We start from the raw sequence: 27,195 nt of genomic DNA, 5'->3' as shown, positions 1-27,195 counted from the left end.
GAAGATGCAAGATCATGATGTTAAGATTCTGTTTTGTTTTGTTTGTTTGTTTGTTTGTTTTTTAATGGGATGCCCTACCCAGCTGATAGCGGAGTAGCAAAAATAACTTTGTACCCAATAGTACCCTTTGGGTACTGGAAGATTACTACAAGGTCACACTGAAGCCTTCTCTTCTCCAGGCTGAACAACCCCAACTGTCTCAGCCTTTCCTCATAGGAGAGATTTTCCACCCCTCTGATTGTGTTCATGGCCCTCTTCTGGTCTGTCTCTTAACAGGTCCTTGCCTTTTCCATGCTAAGGGCTCCAGAGCTGGATGCAGTACTCCAGGTAGTTTGATAAAATTACAAAATTTTTCCTCATAATTCCATCATCCAAGCACTGTAATAATTTTTCTAGATTGTATCTTTCTTATTTGCTTCAAGGCTAATCTCTAATGTTGTCTGTTGATTTTGAAAATCAGAAATAAATCTACCAAACTTTCAACTACAGAATTACGTTCCATCACCCCAGCCTTCAGCACACTACATACTGCAAATTCCTGTTTCAGAAAACTTCAGGGCAATGGTACAGTAGAATGTAGATATCTAGCAAAAGAGCACATGAAGCTTTTGTTAAGCTTATCATACCAATCAAACTTTTTCCATTGAAGGTGTTTATTGAGTATAGTTTTATGTAACAATAGTCATTCACTGTCTTGTCAATCCCACATATCTGCAGTTTTTCTTTCTCAAGCAGCTTGGGTCCATTCTTGTCCATCTCTACTTTACATGTAAATAAATCAAACACAATTTCTTCGGGTTTTGATCCCTTCCTAATGTCTCCTAAACATTATGCTTTCTTCAGTAGTCATTCTTCTGCTAGGCCCACCTCACTACAGTGAGCAGTAATTAAACACATGGTCATCACTCCGGAGAGCACAGAAAGCCTGTGTATGACAACTAATTTTTCAAATTCAGATGGACTTGTGCGTTTTTGGGTTTTTTTCTTCCTTCACTTCTGTAGCTTAGATATTGTTTCATTAAGTTTGTTGTACTAACACAACAGTTCAGCGTTTCCTGATGGGCATCTACGCGGCTTCCCGAATGCACGAGGCTGAAAGATGCTCTCCCGGGCCGTGTTTCCGAAGCGATTTGCCACCGGAGCCGGGAATGCCGCGGCCGCAGCCTGGAGAAAAGCGGGCAAAACCGGGACCGGCCGAGGAGAGCACTCGCCCTGTGCCCCAAGTCATGCCCAAGCTCAGCTGGGCCGAGGCGCCCCGCGCCCCCTCCCCGGGGCCCCGGCGGCGGGCGGAGGGCAGCGCCGGCGCTGGGGGCGGGCTCCGCGGCCGCGGCGCCGGGGGCGGTGTCCCCGCTCCGCCCCGCCCCGCCCGCCGCACCGCCCGCTCCCGGCCGTAGGCGCGGGCAGCCGCGAAGCCGCCGCCGGGTGGAGCGGTGCGAAGCGGAGCGGGGCTGGGCTGGGCTGGGCTGGGCGTGGGGCGGCGGCGGAGCGGGGCAGCGAGGGGCCGGCGGAGAGCGGAGCGGGGCGGAGCGGCCGCCACCCGCTCGGCGGGGCGGTGCGGAGCGGAGCGGAGCAGCCGCGGGAGGAGCGGGGCGCGGGCGGAGCGGCAGCTGCCGCTGCCTGGATGCCAGAAGCGCCTCTGGAGCCAGCGGCCGGCGGCACCTGGGAGGGCCCGGGAGAGGAGGAGGAGAAGGCGACGGCGGCGGAGGAGGACTCCGGGCGCGGAGGGAAGGAAGCAGGCAGCGCTTGCCATGGCCTCCAACTTTAACGATATAGTCAAGCAGGGCTACGTAAAAATCCGCAGCAGGAAGCTGGGGGTGAGTTCTTTCTCCCTTCGCCGGCCCTGCCCAGGGTGGGAGCGAGGCGCTGGGTATCGCCTCGTCGGCCTGGGGGGCGGCGGTGCCCCGGGCCGGGGCCGCCAGCGTGGGGCGCGGCGACCTGCTGCTGCTGCTGCTGCTGCTGCTGCTGCCGCTGCCGCTGCTGCTGGGGCTGCCTCTGGTGCTGCTACCGCTGGTGCTGCTGGTGCTTCTGCTGGTGCCGCTGCCGGGGCTTGGACTTCGCTCCCGGCTCCGGAGGGGTCGGTGGGGGTGCGCTGCCATTGCGCCTCGGAGAGAGCCGGCTGATCCCCTCTCCGGGAAGGCGCCGCTCCTCCCTTCTGTCTCAGCGACCGCCCGACAGGGTCACTGTCCGCGAAAAGCTGCGCCCCGTGCCCCTGTCCTCCTCGAGTCCCCCAGCCCAGGGCTGACGCTCCCCTTTGGCCATCCCTGCGCTCCCCTGTCCCTCGCCTTGCTGCCTCCGGCAAGGGCTTGGGTGGGGAGGGGAAAGCGCAAACAGGAGCTGTAAACTTTGCGTACAGATTCTTCCTCTCTCTTTCCCTCCCATTTCGGAGAGGGATGTTTTCAATCAGGGCAGGGTCGGGAAACACTCTGCTGATACTGGAGTAACAGAGAAAAGCAGGCGTGGAGGTGTGATGGTGCTCTGCCCTAGGGCACGGGGGATTGGGGAATGAGAGCCTGTAGCGGACCGGGGATGGGCAGGGAGGCAGAGGGGTGACAGCTTCATGAGCCTACAGGCAGATATAGAGGCTGACAGATTAAAACTAGGGGCAGTCTTAGGTGAGGGTGGCTGTTCGCAGTGCCCACCGGGATGCTCAGCGACATCTCGTGTACTATCAGATTGGCCATGGGCACTTTCCCTGAAGGGGTGCAACAAATCTTGAAAAGGCAGTGAAGTTGGAGCAGAGTGTGTGCCGAGGTCAGGATTTTCTAAACTTCAGTCGGTCCCGGGAATCATCGGTTTGGGCTGTCTCCTACTCTTTGTGAGAGAACAGAAACGCTTGCTTGCATAGCTACTGATGTTGACAGTAATCCTGAAAGGTCCAACTCCCTGTTGGTCTGAGGCTGGGAAGAGGTCTGAGGCTCTTTGTGTTCACTCTTTCAGTTTTCCTTCAGGTGTGCAGAGAAGTGCAGGGTCTCTACCAGCTCTTCTTCCATCCAGGGAGGTGGTCCCTGCTTCCCCTGAAACCTAACAGCAGGGACCATGTGAAATCTGCCCTCCTCCAAGTCGTGCTCTGTGAGCTTATCACAGTGCTAATATTTATCTCCTCCTCCCCCTATCTCCCTTCCCCCCCGCCCCAGATGCTGTGCATTGCTTGCAGATACAGTGTGCAGGATGGTGGGACACTAATCATGAACTGACCTTTGGAGCACTTTGATGACTTGGCAGGGCTGTTAATTCCAAAAGAGCACAGGGTCCAAACCCTTAATATCCTCAACTACAAATGTGTGAGAGATGGTGTAAATTCAAAGATAATGGATGCTCTTACTAATGATTTTGCAACCCCAAAGTCACTCTGTGCATCAGTCAAGCATTAATCTTATCTGAAGAAGCAATTTCTAAGCCTCAGTTTGTTTCTGGCAGTCCTCTGCTTAACCTTTGCTCATCAGTTTTTCCCCTGCTCAGCAGTGTTATTGGATGGGCCCAACACAAAGCAGGGAGATGATGGTATCCCATCACCTTGATGTTAGTAGTTGGAAGCAGAATTAATCTATTTGCTTTGCAAATCTGGCTTTGAAGCCATCTCAAGTGTCCTTTAAGTGTGAAATTATGTATATGCATATCTCTATGTATGCAAATACTTTTATATATCTATGTCTATGTCGTATGTGCAACAAATGTAGAGCTCATATGACAGTAATCTTGGATGATACTTGCTGACCTGTGTAAAAAAATTGTGAAGAGAGTGATATTTCATTGCAGAATATCTTATGTAGCTTGAATATTTTATTTTGAAGATGTTATCTGATTTTTTAAGGGGGACACATAAAACTTTTTTTTGCATGGATGTTTTCCATGGTCATAATGATTATTGTACCTCTACACTAAGCAGAAGAGAAATAGTTCATATGGTGTCTGTGGAGGATTTTCTCCTACTGAAGTGTGTGAGGGTGACAATTCAGACTATACAGCCTCAGGCAGGTGGTAGTATAAGCTTAAATATGACATATGGAAATGCCCATCTCAATAAATCTATTAAATGCAATTTAAAAGGGATTATGTTTTATAGAAAATAGCATCAAAATTCAAAGAAATGTGATGGTTGAAATGTATGAATATGTGTGTATATATCCATGGCTAATTGGGTTCTTGTGACTGAATATCTAAATTAATGCAATTTTTATTCACTCAGTGAAATATTAAAGGTTTGTCTTTTTTTCCCTTTACGTCTGTCTCCAAGTCCAAACCTTAATGACTTACACTGGAGCCATCATAATGTAGGTGAATACACCAGTTTTCAGGGATATAAATGTCTGCTAGCAAATGAATAATTTTAACCTCCAAAAATGCAGAAATACTGAAAAGAGGAAAGAGAGCTATGGGTTCTGGAAACTAAGGCTAGGATGATTTTTAAATATGGCAATAGAATTTTATCTCTTGTTATGTTATGTTTCATTCTTACACATTACAAGTTACTGTGGTAGTTTTTTTTGGTCATAATAGTCTACATTCTTTGAATATTTCAAAGTCTCCTGAAAAGCAGATAGATTAAAACTTGGAGAGCTGAGTTGTCTAATACCAATTTTAGTGCTAGACGTGGGCAATAAAACTAATTCTAACCTTTAGGCTGGTAGCCAATTCGTTATGGAAATTCTTCCAATTCAGCTTTTATTCTGTTTTGTGACTGAGGGAGCCCTGGCTAGGAATCAAATGAAAGATACTTCAATAGTATATTTTCATTTTATTGAAAAAAACCCACAACAACAAGCTGTCATTTAGGGAGAACTTTCTGGTAGAATTTACTTTTTCAAGAATTTAATTCACAGAAACCCGAGTAGTAAATCTTCGTCTAATTGTAAAATAGAAATCTTCATGACTTTTTTTTTAACAAGGTATAATGTTTACTACTGATGTTTTACACCTATGCCTTGCTTTAAGTACTTGTTACCCTGTCTGACTACTCCTCACATACCTTCACATTCTATTCATTGTATTCATGAAGTCAGGACTCAAGCTGTTTTCCCATCATTAATTGATTCTGTTCAGAAAAGTGATTTTAAGACAAAAGTGATGCCTAAATCATGGAAATACATGGCAAGAAGAACTGCAAGAATTTGTCCTTTTTTGTTTAGTGATACTTGATCATTAACTTTTATTTTGCCAGCATTTCACTGTAATCCATAAGTGCTTGTTTACAAAAATTCATTAATAAGTAAATTGGATGGTGTATTCTTCTGACAGTCCAATATTTTCAAGTAGACCTCATTATTCTGATACCTGTACGATGCTAAAGTTGTTGTAAGGTATAATCAGCTGAGGAGGTTTACCAGCCTCTTTGTTGTTGTATTCTGACTCTGGGAATATCATGGTTTCTGCCATGGAGATATCAGGCCACAAAGAGACATCCAGCCAGTCTGACCACTTAGTCTGTCTCATTACTTTTGTTAGGCATGAACTGTACATGAAACTTTTCTCTGGTGCCTTGAAATATCAAATATATGTTCATGGCTATGCAGTAGGCAAGCTCATGTGTATACGTCACATCTTCATCAAGGTATCGTGGTGTCTTTGAAGATTAGAAACTGTAGTCATTGAGGATGACTGTAATTAAAAGATCTTTTATAAAATCTGTTTCCCTGCAGCCTAAATACGCCTTTCTTTTCAGTGCCCTGGCATTCCCACATTGTTTGATATTTTGCTTTTCTCTAATACTACATAAAGCAAATACTCATTCTAGCAGCCATTACATTTGATCTGTGTGACCCTTCTTTGAAATAAATTTGATTGTAATGTGGTGTGCTGTTCGGATCAGAATAGGTCATTTGTGTAGTGTGGAACAGTACTATGCTGCCTTTGTTCTTTTGGAGTCTTTCGTACTTGTGTCACATTAAAATTCATATGACACAATTTTGTACTGCACTGACTATGCTTATAGGCTGAAACTTTCTTGTAGCAGATTGGAATCCCTTTGTTGCCTCCTAATAAACTCAGCTGTGAGGATTTCATGCCTTGCTGAAGTGCTGTTTCTTAGAAAAAAAACCCATTTTGATGTCACATTAGGAAGTCTAATTAAAAATGAACATTGTGTCACTTTGATAGTCTTGTTTTGACCCATATCAACCTTAAAAGTCATAATCTCATTATTTGTTTGTTTTTGTCTTTTTTTGGTCATGCCTCGGCCATAGAATGAAAGAATCCTGCATCTTGGAAATTTTCACTCTGTTTGTTAAGAATTACTAATTTTTCTGTGTTTCCACGTACTAAGTGGAATTATTTTCTGGGTGCTTCAGTTTATACTGTAATACACCTATCTGAAGAGAAAATTGTACCTGCCAGTCACTCTTGATTGAGTAATAAATAGTAGGTTGCTCTTAGTCACCAAATTAGGAGTTTTACCATATAACCTCCCCCCTTTTTTAACCATGCTTTTAGATCATTACAGGTACCATTTCTGTAAATGAACACAACATTTCTCTTTCTGCAGTTAACCCTGTCTTCAATCAATCAGGGCTAACAATGTCATGAATGCGAACCACTGATTGCGGTGTGGTTCCACTTGAAATAATGCAGTATGTGTCTTACAAAATCCTAACATTCAATGATATTGTCTGTTTATTTTGGGTGAAGAAAGAAAAGGAACCTGCAAAATTTCTTGAGTTTGAGATTACATTGGTTGATTGCACTGGCTCTGCAAGTGGGTCATGATGAATACAGAGGGCAAAGTAAAGGTTCTTCTATTTCTTAGTTGCCACAGCATATACAAAGAAACAAACACATGAAAAAGTGCAAACAAGTGGTACACCTGGAATAGATAACCTTTCCATAGATTGTTTTATATTACTGTCTTTGGGAAAGGTGCTCAGCCTGATTGTAAACGTCAAGATTGCCTTTTATATAACTGCATCCTGACCGGTGATATAAACTGTGAGCTACTTCTCAGAGTATGAAAATAATTCAAATGAAACTATAAAATCTTAATTCCTATTTATAATAAATTCATTTTAATTTTTATAAAGCACCAGATGGACAGGATTTAGATTGCAGATTCCTTCCTCATGAAGGAGTTTTTCACGATAGTTCAAGGCAACCTGAGATATGGAATTAAAAGGATATCACCGTAATCCATTAAAGAAGCTAGTCACATTCACTACTTAATACTGAAAGTATCATTTAAAATACCAATAATTACTCCTTTCATTCTTCTTGCTAAAGTTATGTGAATGAATTTGAAAAATTAAAAGAAAAATACATGGATTTCCAATTTAGTCATTATGGAAAGAACAGTCATCTTGAGCTTCTGACCAGTTTTTATTGATTAAGCCTGTTGTACAGGAAATTGAAAGAAATACCTTGCAGCCATGGTAAACAAGGACAAAAAGTCCCACAACTTTTTATGCTAATGTTTGTATGCTAATGTTTTTATGCTAATGTGTTAAAGCAACTTGTGTGTCAGGTTTGTGGTAAGAACGATGTGCTTTTCTGCCTCTAAATTCCCAAGAGGTGTGATAATCAAAGGTCTAGTAATTTTGTGATGGATGGCACTTACTTAGAGTCAAATAGTTCTCTTTTGTAGATAGCATATCACATCCATGTTATCAATGGATTATAGATGCTTCTATTTTTACTCTTGTGTGTAATACCATTGGCCTCAGTGAGATTACACCTTAGCTGCATGATGATTACAAAAAAAAGTGTTTGTACAGACTCTTTCTCTTTCACTTGCATATTGTGAGATGGTAAAATTTTATTGGGAATTTATTGTATCTCCTGTAAGGCCTTCTGTTTTTTCATTTAGGAGTCAGTCATTTTTGTCTTATAGTGGACATCACAACCTGATGAAAAGACCTTGACGTCAATTTCAGGAACCCATTAACTTTGTTGGCTTTGGTTCAGTGTCCATGTGGGAACATTAGCCACATGCATAGAACATGAATTTTCTTGTTGTAAAATGCCTTTCAAATCCCTCTCAAAGGAATTGTCCTTTCTGAAATTGGTAATTATGGAAGGAACATGCTCTATGAGTCCTTGAAATATACAAGGAATTATTCATGTAATTCCAGTAGTGAGTTTTCTTCCTAGTTTTTTAGAAATAATCTCTCTTCGAATCATTCATTCAGATTTTTGCAAGCAGTGCAAAATGCTTTATAGCTGTTGCCTGGCAACAACATATTCAGGCAACGGCGTATGTGAGTCAGTTGTTATATGTTTATATATGTGGCTGTGTATAGAGCATATATTTTAGAGAGATACTAATGAGACATTTTTTAAAAAGTGTCCTATGAAATGCTCTTTTTAAAATTAATAAAATTCAAATAAAGGTTTTGGGGTCTACATTACCCTGGAAAGTTTGTCTTTTGTTTTAGGTTTTGTGAAAGATCAGCTAGCTGAATAGCTTTTCACAAATGTCATGATGTAGTTAATATACTTCCATTCAGTCTGAGGAAGCAGTGTAAAATATTCTCTTTGTTGAAGGCAATCAATATTTTATATGTATGGATGCTAAATTATATCCCTCACTGTTCTTTAAATTAATAATGTGTTATTGAACCCAAAAGTGGGTCTTTTACTGTGTACTATAGCCTTTCATGTATGCTATATTTGAAATAATAATTGCAAATGTTGCACTGCAATTTCTGTTTTTAATCTTTGCAACTTGCAGAGCAACTCTTAAGATTAAAAATGATTGTGGTGTATTATTGTAGTGAATTGTAGTTTGATTGAAATTTTTTTTCCGGAAAAAATAGAGACTTCAACTCTAAATACTATGAAATTTCTTGAAGAAAATCAATAAAGAAAAACAAGGAAACCTTTTGCTACTGTGGAGAAAGTTTCTAAGTGGTAGGACAAAATTGCAAACTTAGAGAAAAGATTTTAGTGAGAGTAGACTGTGTTCAGTAGCTATCTTGACACTTGGGCACATAAATGCTTACTTTTGATTAATAGTTTTTTTTTAGTATTCAGAGAACATGTTCACACATCATGTCTGAGGAAAAAAAAATTGTGTGATTGATAGATACAGCTCATAAACCACTATATCTGAAAACTTTGTAGAAGTCAAGAGAGTTCCAAACAGTGAGATTTGCAGCTGGCATCAGAATTGAATCTACTGTGTCCAGAAGTACTCTTACTGACTAGGGTATGGTAGGATACCTTTCTTGGAAAGAGTTTTGAAAATGAATGTTAATTTTGAAGATGACTTAAAAGTTTAAGGGAAAAAAAAACCCTTTTGTAAGCTAGTTATGAAATACACTTCTTTTCAAAAGTGATCTCCTCTGCAAAATAAGTCTTTCAGATTCTGGTGCTTTTTGACAATTGCAACGTGTGAAACATGGCATCGCTGTCATACTGAGAGGTTACAAGCCCATGCAAATGGAGCCTCACAGGAATTACTGTTCACTTAAGATGCACATAAATTAGGAAGATAATTAAGGGAAGTGTGTAAATCTTTTAAAAGATTGATCTTCTTTCTCTCTGTTGTTCAGTTGCCAAAATGTCCCTCACCATCTCTGGCTTATCTGGGCTGAACTTTGGAAAGGTTGTATTCATTAACATGTCAGTGAGGAATTAGAAGCACATAGCATTGACTAGATCTGGAGAAAAAAGTTATGCTGTGTCTGCTGGAGGAAGGGCTCTTTGGCATATTTCCCCTACCCGTTCATTGCAAAAAGAATTAATAGCAAAGTTTAATATTGAAGGGCTGTCACCGCTGTAGAACCAAATTACTACGGTGTTTGAGAAAGAAGCCCTTGATACTTCTGTTACTTTTTGTTTGTCCATGGATTTTTTTCTTTATTTGACACAATCTTGCTCTGAGGTACCCTGCTCTCAGAGTGAACTGTATATTCCCATTCCTCATGCAAATGCTTTTTTCCTGCAAAGAGATAAGAGTGCCTGAAGTCTTACGAAACAAGAATACAAAAGAGTTTTCTGAATGAGTGGTCATAATTATTGGTTTTGTACGGTGCCTAAAAAGAAGAGGAAGCTTCATTTTAACTGAAGTTGACATGTTCAAAAATTATTAATCGCTAGATTACTGTGATGATAATAAGGTGTATGATATGCATAATATATAAAAAATAGTATGACAATAAATTCCCTAACAGCAAAGGGTGGAGGTTAATTTTCATAGTCGGAGCAAGGTTATTAAAATAAAAGATATTTTACTGAGTTTTATTTTCTGTAGCTCTTAAACTACAGACTGAATTCTAGAGCTTTTTGCACTATGGATGAAATAACCTCTCTTGAGAAGACAAAAATCTTTGTACTGATATGTTGGACTCAGTATTAGAAAAGTTAAATTTTAGTCTTTTGCAGAGACATAATTTGTAATCTTCAGCACTTTGATTTGTTCCAGACTTATTCTCAATTATACTAAGCCCACTGTGTACTATATAAATTAAATCTAAAGCTGTGTTAAGGCCCCTTATACCAGCATAGTGAATGCTTTTAGTGTAAATGGGAAACAGGCTTTCTGAGCTTAACTTTTCTGTTTGTAAAATTAGTATAATCTTTTCTCACCCGTGATTGCTTTATTTTGTTTGCCTCAACTATAAACTCATGTTAAATTCTCTTTTAAGATGAATATGTTGGCTAATGCTGACATTAGTGGTGTAAATATTTTTAGGTGCTACAACTCTATAGAAAACATTGGAATAATTCATATTTCATTTTTGATTTTTGAATATCCTACCTGTGGAATGACTGAGGTTGAAGGGGACCTCTGGAGGTCACCTGATCCAGCCTCTCTCTAAAGCAGGGTCACTGTCTATTTTAATGTTGTATGAAGACTTTTGGTTGAAAAGAAACTTTTGGTCGTGTTTCATTTAATTCTTCTATGGATTTTTTTTTTTTTTACAGTCAGGATTTGTTCTGTAGATTTTTCTATATATAGAAAGAAAATATTGTGCATTTTCTAACCAGGTCTTACTAATAAAAATGATTGCTCATCAGTTTTCAGTTTTCTTCTTAGAAACAAGTGTCAGGAATAGGAATGCTAGAAGTCTGAAGCTGGTAACTTTGATAGCCCCTATGTTTCTTTTGCCCTGAGACAAAATTATAGCACAAAATCTAAAGTGTTGGAGAACTTCACTTTTAAAAGTGGATATTGAAATGTTTATAGTAGAATTGTTCACATCTTACTTGGCAGAACAATCCTGAAAGCGGAATACAGTGCATGAGACAATTTCATAAATACTTGGGTTTCTCATCTGCAGTTGTGGGTGTAAATTTCTGACCTCAGCCATTCAGAAAAGCTGTATTTGTCAAATATATGGCACATCAAGTAACAACCTTGTTTTAAATCAGGGGGATGGATTAAAGATGTTGCTACAACATCTTTTTACTTTCCTAGTGCAGTGTATTGCTGGTCAGATTTTGAGAAGACATCAGTTGTCTCATCTCCAAATTTTATAAAAGGCATATTCTTTCACAAAAAAGTTGGAAACCCCTTACTCTGTAGGCTTATGTGAAGCATTCTGCTAAGACTTGCTAATACATAGCCTTAAGTTGTATGTTTTACCCATAGTATCTTGGAATCCAGCATGGGGAACGTGTAATTGCATGGTCCTACAGAGGAAGGTCTGTGGGACATTGCACAGGTTGTAGGGTGAATCAATTGAGTCTCCTCACAGAGCCTAAAGATAACAAAATGCATTGTTTCTTGAAGAATTCTACCTACACAATATGTGCAATAAAAGAGCACTACAGAAGCATTTATTCTATGGAAATATATAAGGTTACAATAAGAAAAAAAAAAAAAAGAGCAGAATCAAATTACGATTTGCCCATAATAGTAATACTGGTCTGAATGCTTCTAGAAGATTTGTAGCAAATCAATATTGTCAGGGTTCTGGTTTGCCTATAACAAAAAAAGTGGGTTTTTTTCTGCAAAAAAGGAATAATTTTGAGATCACTGAATGATTGGTATCTTCTTCAGTGTGTCATAGCTTAAGGAAAAGATTGAAGATATACTGGGTAGTCTTTGCTAAGAAGAGTATTTGTTGAACCTTCTTCATTACCAACACATGTTGGTGTATTTAGTAAAGTCGAGTTCCCTCATCATGTTACATTTTTCCAATTATTGAATAATCTGGATGTCTGGGTTCTAATGTAGAACTATCCAAAAGAAAAATAAGAGAAAGGAAGCTACTTTTGGCTTGAAGTGTGAACATGTAGATGAATTAGATCATCTGTTTCAGGTGTAGGTAATAGTTACCTTGATTAGATCTCACTGCTCAGTGTAGGCACATCTTTAATTTCTTCTGATGAGTTGTAAGATCAAATGTTTTTATTGGGAAAGCTGTGCAACAGACAAAAAGTTTCTCAGCACCAAATCTACATTTGTACATAAATTTTGGCTGGTGAGAATTAGTGAAAATTAGTTTTGCAAAAAGCAGAGTGAAAAATTTTGAGATCTGTCTTCCCCGATGGAGCAGAATCTCTGACAGCTGTTATTCCCAATAATAGTGTGTGATGTAGTAAATCGATAAATATAAAAAAAAAAGTAGCAGAAAGGAAGGAAGCAGTCTGCTGTAGTCTGATGCTTTTGCAGAAAAACAAGAATGGAATTATTTTATAGTCCCAGAGGTCTTAATAAAGAAGAACACTGCAATTTTTTAAAGGTAAAGTAGATACATTAATGCAAAGGCTCTATTTCTAGACTATAAGCTATTACACATTATATCCAAGACCTGGGGGCCAAATGGAATATTGCAAAGTTACGGCCATTTCAGAAGGTTCAGGTTATTTTGAAGAATTAGGTCTGAAAGCCTGTAGTGTATCATTAGAGATGACTCTTTTCAGACACTTCCTAATAATTTGGGATGAAGATAATGCTTACAAATCATGGAAGGGAGCTGTAACTAGTGGTAACAACTTTGCAGCTGGCAGAGAACATTGGCTAAACTATCGGAATTAGGAATCTGAGGTACATTGAAAATTAAAACGTCACAGTGAGATGTAAGGAGGAATCTGTGGAGCAGCCATGGAATAGATTTATATGAGATTTATGGCCAGTGAGAGGAAAATTTATACTGGTGGACCTCATAGTGTATTTATTTGAGGATAAACGTTGCTGTAGCAGCTTTTATACAATAATATACCTATAGCATTTAGATATATTGCTTTGGGATTTTTTGAACTGAAGGAGAAACTAGAAAAGTAAATGCTACTTGTAAATATTTTTGACATGATTTTGACATGATTATAACATAATCCAGTGTATGTCCCAAGAGAACCCAGAGGTTAAATACCTTTCAAAATGGTTTTGGAAGTGTATTTTCCAGAATTCTGGATGTCAGAAAATAATTTTTGCCTGGATTTTTTTTTCTCTCTTCTCTGAAATGGAAAATAAGTACTTTCTGCTGTGTTTCTGTATAATATTATGTTATGGCTTACAGTCATTTCACTTAAAAAAACAATATTCAAGGTGACTCTGTCCTATGCTGCAGTATTAACAAAATGGAATTTAAAACTAGTGAGGTGGTGCCTCTTGTTCTATTCTTCAGAATCTTTTTTTTTCTTCCATCCCTGACTTACCTGAAACATTTCCTAGGCCAGCATAACTAGTTTTCTTCTGATAGCAAAACTAACAGTTTTCCTTTCTGTAATTTGGAAAGTAGTAGAAAAAATATATAACCATTCTCATTTAAACAAACAATACCTACTTGATTTACTTGTACTGATAAAAAGGGAAAGAACTAATGGGCCAAATATCTGCTTATGGGTAGAAAAGCATATGGAGGAATACCATCTCCTTCTGTACATGCCAGGCTTTTAAGTTTATGAAAATGTAAGAAGTTGTAAATTACATTGATTTGGTTGACCTGAGCTAACCTGCAGTGGTGGCACAGCAGCAGTGTTGCTGGTGCTCAGGGCTGAGCCGAATGCACAATAGATGAAATGAGTTAAACAGGAGATCTGAAATGGGGAATGCTGCTAGCCACCCTTTGAAGTCAGCTTTAGAGAGCTATAAAACAAAGCAGAGCTGACTGCATAGCCATTAAGATGATCGTGACTGAAATAGTAAGAATGGAAGCTCAACTATCAATACATAATTGCCAAGAGATTCTTGATTTTTGTCACTACTGTTTGTTCATTAAGTTAGGCTTGCGGTGACTTTATAAATGAACACAGAGGCAAGACCTCTGGTAAAGAGGGCCAAACCTTCCCTAGATTGTGCAAGTGTCTCCGAAAGTCTGTGTGTTTGCAGGTATCACACACCAGCCTCAGAGCTCACCATAGCAATGCTTGGACCAAGTTTCATTCAGTCAGTCCTTTGTTACAGAAATTTCATAAAATTCTATCAGTCCCAGCAAATGCTATTAAAATCAAAGCTGGGCAGAGCAGTTCCTCATCTTCAAAATTATTTTTCTAGGTAGGCAGGTAGTTTTAGGACTGCATCCCATGTAAATGGGATTTGTTCAGATTTCATGCCTCAGCTTTTCTTCAGAATCAGGAGGGTTAAAAAACTCAGTTTCTGAACCCAAAAATTGAAATGCTTGTGTAATATTTTGTCCTCAGGACCAGATGCCTTAGGCATAGGCCTTTAATCCCTGTGCCCTAGTTACAGCAATTAACGTTCATGAAATATAAATTTTGTTACATATGCATCTTGGTTTCTTCTTTTTTCTTCAGTTTCAAAATCAGTCTGAAATATTAATGATCATATTAAATGGACTCCGTTGTGTGAATTGCTGTTAATATTGCATTCTAGTTATCCTTAACAGATGCAGTGAATGACATTTTCTAACATTAGACTTAAATGAACAATCTCTTGCTGAAGGAAATCTTGACTTTAATAACAGAGTTTCTTGAAGATCTGCCTCTTTATCTGCATTTAAATAAAAAGTTGCTGAAGGTATGCAGCACTTTGGAAAACCACAGCTTATAATTGTTCATGATTTCTAGTGCTGCAGTGCAAATTAATCATTGTCGGACTGTGCTGGGGAGAACAGAAATGCCTAACAGCATCGTGGTCCCTGCCTGAAAGAGCTTACGCTCCAACATCTGAGATGTTAAACCTATCCTTCAAAGTCTCGTGGCATTTTTTTTTCACTGAAAGATTTCTCTCAACCTAAACCTATCATCCATTTCTGCCATCCTGTCTATGCAAATGGATTTCTGAAGCTTGATTATAACAATTCCTTTCTCCCCCAACACTGATGAAGAAGCGGTCACTCATTTGAACAAAGTCCCCATCAGTGCAGGTTTTTTTCGGACCAGTGATAAGTAATGAGGGTACAGAGGTGGAAAAAAAACTTTCATTTCAGTGGTTCAATAAAAGAAGTGCTGCCTCCATAGCAACAGGTATAGCCATGCTAGATTATATTTCACTTATGGAGATAGTAGTCCCTTCAGTATAGATATGAAAGCTCTCAAATGAAAAATTCACAGCCTTCTCGGGGGTTTGTTTTTGTTTTTGAAGGCAGAGGCGTATGTCACTGTAAAACAACTATATGTACTTTAATGTGGCCAGAAAAGAGGCACTTAGCTGTTCCACTGCAAAAAGAATGAGTTAATAAACCCGGCACACAATCTGTCTCTGCTGTAGCTCTTGGCACACAACAGCCCTAATTGGTGGAAGCTATTGAGGCCTTAATTGCTGATTTTGCAGTACTGCCATGTTTACTGATAAGGTTTAATGCAAGCTAAAATTTGTTAACTAGAGAGAAACAGTCACACTTGCATGAAGAGTGTGAGGACAAACACAGGCTTTTCTGAAGCACCAAATGACGATGAGGTATTTTCAGTACGTGGCATCATTAGATTTCTCCTTTGAGACTATTGAAAGGCCTTTCTTTGAGCAGAAGAGCAAGAAAAACTTTGTCATACAGCTAGTGCTGAAATAGCACTGTAGTTGAAGTGATGATGTTCATCTCCCTGATTTACATGATGTTGCTCTGTTCTGAATAGATGGAGGACCGTTGTATTTAAACATTAAGACCTTTAGTTCTTGAACTGAGATAGCCTCACATTTTATTTTTAACATTATTATTACAATATAATACAATGGCCTTTTGAGCTACTAACCTGCTGTTTAATTTCTGAACTATTAAGTTAAAAATCATTGTTACTTGTATTTGAGTTTATGTAGTAGTAATAAAAATACTAAATAATGATGTTATATGGCTGTTTATGTCCAAAAAGCTAAAAGGGAAAATAAATGGAAATGTGTTTTGTGCTTAATATAACACTCTGGAAGTGCCATTATTTTGTGTCTTAACATGTTTTTTGTATACTGCATACATAGCTTAGAGCAGAGGAAAGTGTAAGTTGCTAGCTGAGTGAAAACCAGATGCTGCTGTGAGCTCCTAATGAGATTTTTCCTTCATGTTTGAAAAATGTGACAGTATTCAAAGAGATTTTGTGCTTGCATATGATTAAGATCTATTTAATATTGTTACTGGACATACTGTATCTAGAGTATATTCTCCAAGCATCTCACGCAGTTCATAAAATGTGCATCTGCATGTGTATAAAAGAGCAGATATTTGAAGTACCTTAACACAGTGCTTTAATCCAATATTTATTAATGTTCAGGAGATGAGAAACGTCATGTTCTTCAAGTGTACTGAGAAAACTAATAGTAATTAGCATTATATTATTTTTCCTGCAGCTTAAATGGAAATTATGTCAAACATACATTAATTATGACTGTAAATTTTCTCTACTCCTTAGACCAATTTTCTTTCAAACCATATTCAGTTAAGTAAGTTGTAACTCCATGTGGATCTATGGCAATATAAAATATTAAGACTTGTATTACATAGTGGTTTAGATGCATAACAAGACAGCTTTACAGCTGTTTCGATACATAACAAGACAGGTCGGTTTTGAGTTTCCTCAGGGCTCTGCACTTCTGTAGTAGTCTTTGTTCGTTCAGTAGTTTTAACCTTGAAAGACTGATAGACAAAAGAAACCTATCATCAGTGAGGCCATAGTTAAAACTTATCTATGCAGATGTGAGAGGTGCCCCCAAGTCCAAATCAACAAGGGCTGTATCTTTCTGCTTTTAAAAACCTTGGGGGTTTGCAAGTCTGGCTCACAAGAATGACCTTGCCAGGCTGTTTGGTAGGCTTGTGTGGCTATTCATGGAATGGGTAGCACTTTGTTCTTTAAACAATCTGATTCAGAATCCACTAATGTCTACTCATGTTCTGTTACCGCCAGATGCAGCAAAATGTATCTAAATCCTGTTAATTTCACTAAAATTTGAACACAAATATATTTCCAAGAAGAAGTATGGAAAATGCAAAATAATTTGCAGTACCACAGATCCATTGTCTCTTTAACTCCAAAGCTGTGTGGTTCCTTGTGGAGTTAAAAAAAAAACAACCCAAAACAAACAAACAAACAAACAAACAAACAAACAAAAAAAAACTAAAAAACAAGGGGAAAGAAAAAAGATGTCACTTTCTTTCCTGTTGCCAAGAAACAGTTACCAAAATGTATCTCTCTACTCCCTTAACATAGGAAAGGGTCTTCTGTCCAAAAGCAGTGTCAGCAAGTCGTGAGCTTTCCTCTGCCTTTTCCTTTCACTTCACTGAAGTGTGAAACAAACAATATCAGATAGTAAGTTTTTAATAAGATTAAGTGGGAAATCAACTAATACATTCTTGAACCAGGTAGCATTTTAGAAATAATAACTCTTGCACTTAATCTGGATGTAGTGTTGGCAATATTATGTTTTAATTCTATCTTTAATTTTCTAACAGTAGTTTTGAAATAGCATTTCCTGCATGAACTTTATGAAATAAAACCCACTCATGCTAACTACTATATAGTGCTTTACTGTTAATGGTCATGTAAGTTTTTGCTTTATCTCCTGTTCCAATTCTTTCCTTGGATACCTCCTGCCCCTTATAAATTGTGATGCAGGACAAAGTTTTAGAAGAACAAAATATGACTTGTTTTTATCCTTCTATAATGTATATTAGCACAAATATGATGGTATTTTTTCTGCTTGCCACTATGCTGACAGAGATGGTAATTCCAATATTCTGTGTAAATAGCAAATCAAAGTTACGAAACGTAAAGTTTGTAGTTTAATGCACATTAAAATTGTGTGTTAATGCACATTATTATTTGCTTTATATTCTACAATAATAATTCCACAATTTGGTCTGTTATTAGGCTTTAACTGTCCAGAACTTTTATTTGCTTTACCAGAAGTAAACAAATTTCAAATACAAAATTACCTTTGTTAGTAATTGACACTTATATATTTGCCTAATCTGAAATCAGTGGTGAAATAAATAGTTTGTTATAATTCCTTTCCTCTCTGTAATCAGTAGAGGGCTCTGCCAAGCTAGTCAGGTTCTGGTCATGGTGGTTGCATTTGATTGAGGGCATTTGAGTGATTTGAGTAAGTAGTTAAGATGTGTGCAGATGAAGGAGGTTCTTGATAGCTGCTTTCTTTTTTTCTATTTATTTTTTTTTCATGTAAATTAAGAAGAAACCTCATGGATAACACATACAATGTAGATATTTCATGTGCTAATTGCGTTCAAATATTGCACTCCTGTGATTGACAAAGTAATATCCTGGGTCATCTCGTATTCATTTACTTTGTATGTAACATGTTTCAGCAAAATACCTTGGACTAAAGAGAATTTCCTACTTTTAAAAGCAGTTTACTTTTAAACTATTTTAAAAACAGTTTAATTTGACTATAATAATAATAATATTAATAATAAAAGATTCAGTAAGAATGAAACAATTGATATTTTCATGCCTCTATTCCAGTTGGATTCCTCAATTCCTTTAAAAAACTTTCCTGTGAGTTCTTGTCCAGTATATTCTTCTATTTGCTGTTGTCATTTGTATAAGGCAAACAGACTGAATAATAACTTATATTCTTTTCTGTCATGTCTGGTTTTAGGGGAGACATCTGATCTGATTTATGCAAATAGAAGTTCTACTACTCCAAGGGAATTTCTTCAAACTTTCTGTAGACAAAGACATGCAGTCTAGCAAGAAAAAAAAAAAATTAAAAAGAGAAAGAAAAAAGGGCTGAAATGAAGAAACAGTTTGTTTCCATAGTTGCATTTTCCCCTTACAACTCTTTCATGCAACATAAATGTAGCAAGCATGGCTATTAACTTGATTCACTCTCTTTCACAATACAATGCCGCTGCTCTGGAGAGAGATTTCATTCAGTGCTGGACAAGCAGAAAATAGACGTGGTGAAACAAAAGTAAGCTGCTGGAATGAGCAAATGAAGGAAACTTTACAAACAATCAATAAAATGTATGAAAAACATTTTCTAAGTGAGGAATAAAGGAATACAAGCTGTGTAGCTAAAATTGCAGCTTATAGTTTCTAGCACTGTTACACTTGTTATAATGGGGCTTTTAGCCCACAATACTTGGTAGTCTTGTGTAGGAGGGATTTTGCTGCAGGAGAAAAGGTCCTACCTGATTCCTTACCTGTTTTAACTGCACATTAATACAATGGCATGTATTAAGATTATAATATATAAGCTTTACACATGTTGCAATACAATCATTAAATTTTAAATATTTGGCTAGATCTGCCTTTTGAATTTACTTTCTTGCAGCTGCAGTGGTTACTAATGTATTATTGCTGTAACTGGAAAAAAAAAACCCTGTAAAATTTCAGGCACTTTACTGGTCACATTTCAAAACATGGCTAAACACATGGTGTCAGATATCGTTTTCAAAGAAGATAAAGCAAGCCTGAGATCATCCAGTGCAGTGATGCAAATCATATATGGTCAGGATAAACATAAAATGGAAAGATTAGGGAAGATAGGTTCATGTTTTAGTTCCAGGCTTCAATTGGCCCTTTACTACCTACATTAAGGCAATTCAACAGTCATCTATGATGAATAATAGAAAATAAACAGCTACAATTTGTGTTTTACTCTCTCAAACTCTCTGAACCTTTTCCTTTTACGCATCTGCCGCCAGTGCTGTTGAGTCAGCAGCTTATTTCAATTCCAGTAATCAAAACTCTGAAAAATTTCTTTCCTGCTTTTGTTTGCACCACAAAAGCAGCTTCTGTCAACATAATCTCCTTTCATTTTATAGAATCAAAGAATCATTAAGGTTGGAAAAGACCTACAAGATCATCAAGTCCAACCTTTTACTAATCACCACAATATGAAATAGCAACAAGTGCCATGTCCAGTTGGTTCTTTAACACTCCCAGGAATGGTGACTCTGCTACTTCCCTGCACAGTCTATTCCAGTGCTTGACAATGCCTTCTGTGAAAAAATTCTTCCTAATGTCCCACCTGAACCTTTCCTGGCACAGCTTGAGGCCATTTCCTCTTGCCTACTTTCCATTTCCCTACTTACCTCTGTTCTTCATCTTTGCCCTCATGGAAATCTACTAGTGTGTCTGCAAAGTTTTAATTTCTGTCCAAGGTTACAGGACTTTATACTTATCAAGATTTACTGGCAGCTGGAAAAATTACTTTTGGCAGTATGACCATTTTCTTTGGAGCCCAATGAATGCCAGCTCACTGCTCAGGCTTTGCTCTTAGCTAATATCTTCTCTACTGGAGGCCTTGAAAACTGCAGACAATTAAGATAATGTTTCTCTTGGTTTCATCTCTGCAAACAGCCATCATGCTACCTCTTTGTCAGTGTTGTAAATTCCCTTTTTCATATTAGAAGTAGTAGTTGAGGTGATACACAAATCACAACCAGTATTGCTGGTTGGACACCTTTTATTCAGTAAGGCAGTGTGGCTGTGTATGCAGAATCAGGGGACTCTGCAGGCATGCCTGGAGGGGTTTCTAGTTAGGTGCTGAGGAAGAGCTTCAGGGGGCTGTTCACTTATCAGGTCTGCAAATGATGCCATAGCCTTTGTCTGTACCAGAAACTGCTTTCTTGGGTGGCATGAGATGTACAACATCTTGTTGATGTTTGTGTGTGCCTGTGGCCTTGTCCTTCTATCAAGCCCATCAGCATCATGAGCATAGCAGCTCTTGCAGTTTCAGTGGGGACAATTGCTCTCTAGAGCTTATCAGTCCTTGGGAAACTCTCACATGCTGCTTTCTCAGCAGTATTAGAGTTCAAACGTGTTTCCTCTCTTTGGACAATTTTTGCTAACTACTTTCTCCAATCAAACATTTAAGAGCCTTTTGATGGCACAGGAAGTCCCATGGTTTGATTTGCTGCTATGTGATTCTTGTCTCATCTGTGATGAGAGTAATCTTTTTCAAGCTCTGTGTTCATATTTTACACTCCCTTTTCTGCCTGTCGTCTTGGTAATAATCATCAGTATTAGATTAAATCTGAATAAGAAGCTTCCAGCAAGTGGAACTGATGGAAAACTAAGTGCTGAGTGAGAAGACAACCCATGCAGAGTGAAAGAATGCCAAGCTTTTTATTTGTAAAGTGCAGAAACATGTGGTAAGAGTAACAGTCTTATTTATGGAATTGAGAATCAGTGTTCTCTCGTACTTAATGTGGCTGCTCAGCAAAATTCACTCTTCTTTTTTTTTTTTTTTTTTTTTTTTGATTGTGTGTTTATGCAATGATGCTACACTGATGGAAAAGCAAGCAGGAGGTTGATTGAACACAACATTAAAAGCCCAGCTTGTTTTGAGAAGGCATGTAAGTGCAGACATCCTTAAAACATTCACTATTTTTCACACCAGTTCAAACACTGGGTAAGTCTGTTGATCTTTGTAGTCCTCCCTCTTAAGCTGCTAGACAGATTTCATGATATCTTAATTTAGGGTGAATTAGCTGAATGTTTCTCTTTGCTGGTAATATTGTTGGAGATGTTATTGCACAACCCAACATGCATTTACACTAGTGAATATAAAAGTCATTTTATCCTTTTACCTTATAGTCTGTGGCCTTTCATACCTGAATGAAATGCTGATTTATTAAATGAATACTTCTTTCAATTGTTTCATGTAATTTCTAACAAAAGCATAAATAATTGTAGTAATTAAAGGACAATATTTACAACTCCTTGTTGCAATTGAATTAAACAAAAATAATATTTTTTTTACAAAAATAAACAGAGAAATTACCTGACATTTTTGTCTAAACTCTGAAGTTACTTCCTATAATAGCTATGCATCTAGATTGTGAAAGAGATGACAAAGGAGAAGGAATCAAGTAAAGGAATATATTTAATTTCACTAAAATTACTTTAGACAAATAGTTGAATGCAATTTAATTTATTTAAAAAATTCTCTAAGATATGTCTCTGCAACTCTGCTTAGAAGGCCATGCATAAGCCACATAGTAAGAACTTCACCTATCTAAAATCTTTCTGAATTGTCAGTCAGTGAATAGCAAGGTGTCATAGTGATTTGAAGTTATTATGATATGTACTATGACAGAAGCTTCTTCCTCCATGCATGTTTCTGTAGTGTTTCTTAGGACTTCTATTGAGAGATCACCTCTGGAATGACAGGAATGACAGTATTGGTAGCTTAGAGTCAGATCCCAATATAAAAGGAAGATCTTGATTTCAGTCTGTGGGATTTTAAGCTATTTTTACCTTACATAAGATAGGATTTTCCTTCCTTGTGTTATGCAGTCTTTAATCTTTCCATCCAAAATGGGAACATGTGTGGTTATCTTCTCACAGAAACTTGATTCTAAGAACTTACTAAATAACACTGTGAGAAATTGAATTATGTGGGTTTAAGACTGACAATTATGTGAATATGTGCTGTACACTTGTAGGCCTGGATTAAATATTTTTCTGCATTTATTTGAGTAGTGTTGAGACCTCAGGCATTTCCTGGTCTTTAGATAAAGCAGCTTCACAATTTTATGTCTGAAAGGCCTTTGAGCAATTTCTATGCAGTATTGGCCTGCGACTCTCTTGTGTTATCAATGCTTTAAATTCTTAGAAGACAAGTGCTCCTGAAATGTGTCTCCTATATACAATTGTTTTGTGGGTATTTTCCTTGAAGCTTATGAAATGATGCAGTACAATCTTATGTCAGAGTCTGGTTTTATACACTATTTCTGGTTTTCTATACTATTTCACTATCCTTTTCTTATAAATACATCAGTCTAACACACTGAAATTAAAGGAGAGCTGAGCTCACTTCAGCACGTATCCAAGCACATAGGTAGCAAAGCACTGAGAGGACAAAGTTATCTTTTGTTTTACATATGATGTAATATGAGGAAGACTCTCAATGTAGAATTAATGCCAGGCCACTGTTAGTGGTCCTGCAGAAACCGTACAGGAAGGGATAGAGGTTGTTCTTCCTGTACAACGGATTTGGGGACCATGAGGCTGCATGAAGAATTTTGCACAGGATAACTAAAAGTCTTCCTGGTTCGAGAGAGCTTGGCCATCCCTTCTTTTCAAACCCTGATGGTCATTTAAAGGTCTTACAGCAGTGGCATTCAATGACTGCTTGCACAAACTGTTATGCTGGAAAATGTTTTACGTACTGGTTGTATGTGTTGTGTGTAGTACAGTGGGGCTCAGTGACAAGTCATGCAGTAAATAACCTCTTTGTGTGTCTGTATGTTAGAAGCTTTGCCTTAGCACTGAGGTCATCCTGCAAGGAGAATGGCAGTCAAATGGGAAAAGGCCCATTTTTGGGAAGCATTTTTGTCTGTGTGTTTGTTGTTACACTATCACTGTCATAAAGCTGTTGTGTGCATCATCTCACATTCCCACATACCTGAGGCTGCAGGGAGTGATGCCCATTGTCCTCATGGCATCAGGATGTGAATTGGGCAGGGAGCTCTGTGCAGAGGGTGCCAGTGGATGCTGGCTGTGATGATGCTTTTATCTGCCAGACATAATTCCTAAGCATGTGTATGTCATGTTTCAAATGGCTGGCAATCCTTGGCACTGCTTTCAACAAGAGTGGCTGAGCCTAGACATACAAAGCTATTGAGACTTCATATTCTTTTGGGTTAAATCTCACTTTTTCTTTAGGTTTCTCAAGAGGATCTAACCCTAAGATCTATAGGATCTGCTTGCTCAGAATATTTTAAAACCTGTTTTTATGTGAAAAGCACAGCTGTATGAAACAAGTCTTCAAGTGTTGCAACTCTTTTCCTTCCTTCACACCCATAATGAAATGCCCTGCCATTTCCTGAGATCTTTTAGAGCAGAGAAACCAATTTGTATAATATAAATTGGTTTCATTTTGTGATGTCTTGTTACTATTCAATAACAAGATTAAAATAATTTAGCACCTATTTTTAGCTTGGTTAGCATTCATAGGGCTGTTTTAATCAACCTGACTTCAGAAAGATTCCATTATGTTAAGCTTATCCCTGGCTGCAGATGAAATAATTCTGGATTAATGTCATCAAGGTGTGCTTTGAAGGTGGGAGAGTAGGTCTTACATTGATAGCAACTGTATTAATAGCTGAAGGTATAATTTTTCTTGCAAAAATTGGAGAAAATTTTCTTTGCTTATGCATTCACATGAGACTGAATCTTTTTTTTAGTATGGGTAAGGTGCCCTGAGAAGAGTAAAGATGCTGGCGGAAGAATAGGAATCAAACTATTGTCTTCACACTAGAGATTCAATTTAATATACTACTATTTCATATGAAATTAGTTGCCTCAATACTAATAAAAGAGGGTTATTTTAAGGGTGACTTTTTAAGAGAACTTCTCTAGCAAGTCTGACTTACTTTCTCACTCTTTTTTTTTTTGTTTTGTTTTATCCTGACTTCTCAGTGATGCTTTAACTGATTTCATACCTTCTTTTCCAGAACTCTGTATCATTTTATCTCTGTTTTCCTCTATAATTACTCCAGAAGTTATCATGAGGCCCATGTGGTCCACTTTATGCCTTGCTTACCATGTTTAAGATCACCAGAGTTTACCTTTCCATTTTATTTTTCATTGGTGAATTGGAGATGATGTCAGCTAAAAAGACATTACATGCCTTTTGACTTTAACGAAATTAGGACCTATACTTACTGTATGAACCTTCTATCAAAAATCTTGAGTGCCTGGCTCACTTGAACCCTCTGCAGATCTTTTAAGTAGGAGTGTATATTTTCATGTCTAAACTTAAGCACATAAATTCAGTGAATAAATGTACTATAATAGGGCAAACTCAATCCCTTTTAATGAACAGGTACATATGCTAATCAGTTATATAATATGTTGGATTTTTTTTTTTAAATTGTGAAATTAAATTCTTTCATTCATGACTTCCAGAGAGTCTGGTCCACTAGTCACATTTGGGAATGGACATCTTCTACAAGTCTACAGTGCTTTTGTAGCTACAAATTGTTTTCCATAACTTTTTGTACTGACAAAAAATGCAATTAAAATTTATCTTCCTGGGGAGAAAAATCTTCTTAGGGGGTTATGCCACTTATGTCATGATTTCACATTTCAGCCCTGTTTAATGATTTAATAGTCATTATTAGGACAATACAATTTCAGGTGTGCTAAATACTAAGTATTTATACATTTTCACGTTATAAATGTGTTTTTTCCTTCAGAAAAAAACAATCTAGGTTCTTTACAAAGCTTTGGTCTTAAGTTATACTTTTCTGCAGTATGCAGAAATCCAGCTATGCATACAGTCATAAAAGTCATATAGAGTTACAGCATTATGACTCTAATTATTTCATTTCAGTGATCTAATTATTTTATGGTGTAATATATATTAGCCTAAAGCAAAATTCCAGTTTTGATCTCCTGGAGTTTAGTAATTGCTCATCATTTGCAATTTGTACTTGTTCTGGACAATAGATATGTTACTCAACAAAACAAACTTTTCCACGTCATTTGCTTCATTGTTGGAGGGCAACTGAGGAACAGTAGCAGAAATATGTTTGCAGAAGGCAAAGAGATTGCGAAAAGACAATAACTGATAGTAACAAAATATTTAATAAAAGTATTGGTGAAAGGTTTCAAATGCAAGTCTATGATAGGCTACAAAGTTTACAGTTGAAATATTATGCATATGATTTTTCTCTGTAGTGCTTAGGAGCTAGAGTGAATAAGCTACAAGACACTGAATGGATATGGAAAGGGAAAATGCTGTTTACCTAAGGACAGAGAATGCCATCATTATTTTGTTATAAAAAGTTGCCAAAAAAAAAAAAATCTGACATTGTGCTTGGAAACAGTCTGTGCTTCATTTTCTGCTGAATTCTATACAGAAAGATTGTGAAATTACTTTTGTGGTGATGTTTTTGTTGTTCCATATCTCTTTTAAGGTAGCATAAATATAGCAAGTCTCTGGTGTAGGGAAAAAAACAAACACAAAAATAATATTTCTAGGCTATAATATGATTAAAAGTAAATTATTTTTACAGAAATATCTAATGTTGGTTTGATTAACTGCAAAATATCAGAGCAAGTAAGAATTAAAGCTAGGAATAAAAGCATCTGTATAATATCTAGGCACAAACTTCAGACAACTCCATCATTTTAAACAACACACAAACATAATTACCTTATTTACAGTCTTTGCATTAGTGGAAGGAGCTTCATTGAGGTTTTTTTTTGTTCTTCTTAACTAGGGACCCATCTTATACTGTGTCTTTAAAAACTTTACAATTAATTACAGAATTAAAAAGAAACAAACAAACAAACAAACATTTCCAGCAAGCCTAACACCTATTCAACCCTAGTAACAACTGGATTCTGTGATAATGTAACAGTGTTCTACCTCAAATTAATGTTTCCACATAAAGTACTGTGGTCAGAAATCCAAGACCCTTGATTTGAATGTGACAATTAAACACAGTCCTAAAATTCTCATTGTTCTGAATTAGAATGAAAATAAAATTATTTGTTTTAAAGTGTGTGCTTAACTTTCATGTTTATCAGATGGATGTCTATAAAAGTAGAAACCTGAATGAATCAATTTTGAGAGGAAAATATGTTGGAATTGGAGAATATAAACAATGCAGACAAACATTTGAATAATTCTACAGGATTTGATTCATTAAGTTCACTTGCATGTGCCACAGAAACATGTTATTCAACAAATACACTTTTTACTCAGACTGCTTTTTAGATTACTGCCTGAAATTCACAAAATAAGGAAGAACATTTTTGAAATATTAAGATATCATCGTGACAGTTGAAATGCAGTGCTACAGGGCTCACTGCATAAAAATTATATCATTCTGCTGGCTTTGAAATGTTTTATGATACTTCTTGAGGGCCTCAAAACATTAATTTTAAATCAAAAAATTATTAAAAAAATAAGTGGAATAGCGTGTCTTTGCAAATGGCAAAATGAACTGTTAG

General features: G+C 37.5%; 2 protein-coding genes across 2 annotated transcripts in view; both read left to right on the top strand.

Annotated features, from left to right (window-relative positions):
- The window catches only part of CCDC102B (coiled-coil domain containing 102B), a 376,483-nt gene that overhangs the window by 253,165 nt on the left and 96,123 nt on the right, over nt 1–27,195 (top strand). The window lies entirely within an intron of this gene.
- The window catches only part of DOK6 (docking protein 6), a 245,480-nt gene continuing 219,962 nt past the window's right edge, over nt 1,678–27,195 (top strand). The window contains exon 1 of the mRNA XM_053961778.1: nt 1,678–1,814. Within this exon, the coding sequence (XP_053817753.1) occupies nt 1,749–1,814 (66 nt within the window). The 5' untranslated portion in view covers nt 1,678–1,748. The remainder of the gene's footprint in view (nt 1,815–27,195) is intronic.

The sequence above is a fragment of the Vidua chalybeata genome, chromosome 1 (assembly GCF_026979565.1).
Source record: "Vidua chalybeata isolate OUT-0048 chromosome 1, bVidCha1 merged haplotype, whole genome shotgun sequence".
In the NCBI taxonomy this organism is placed as follows: Eukaryota; Metazoa; Chordata; class Aves; order Passeriformes; family Viduidae; genus Vidua; species Vidua chalybeata.
Note: the sequence above shows the minus strand (reverse complement) of the source record. Positions and strands in the feature narration are given on the sequence as shown.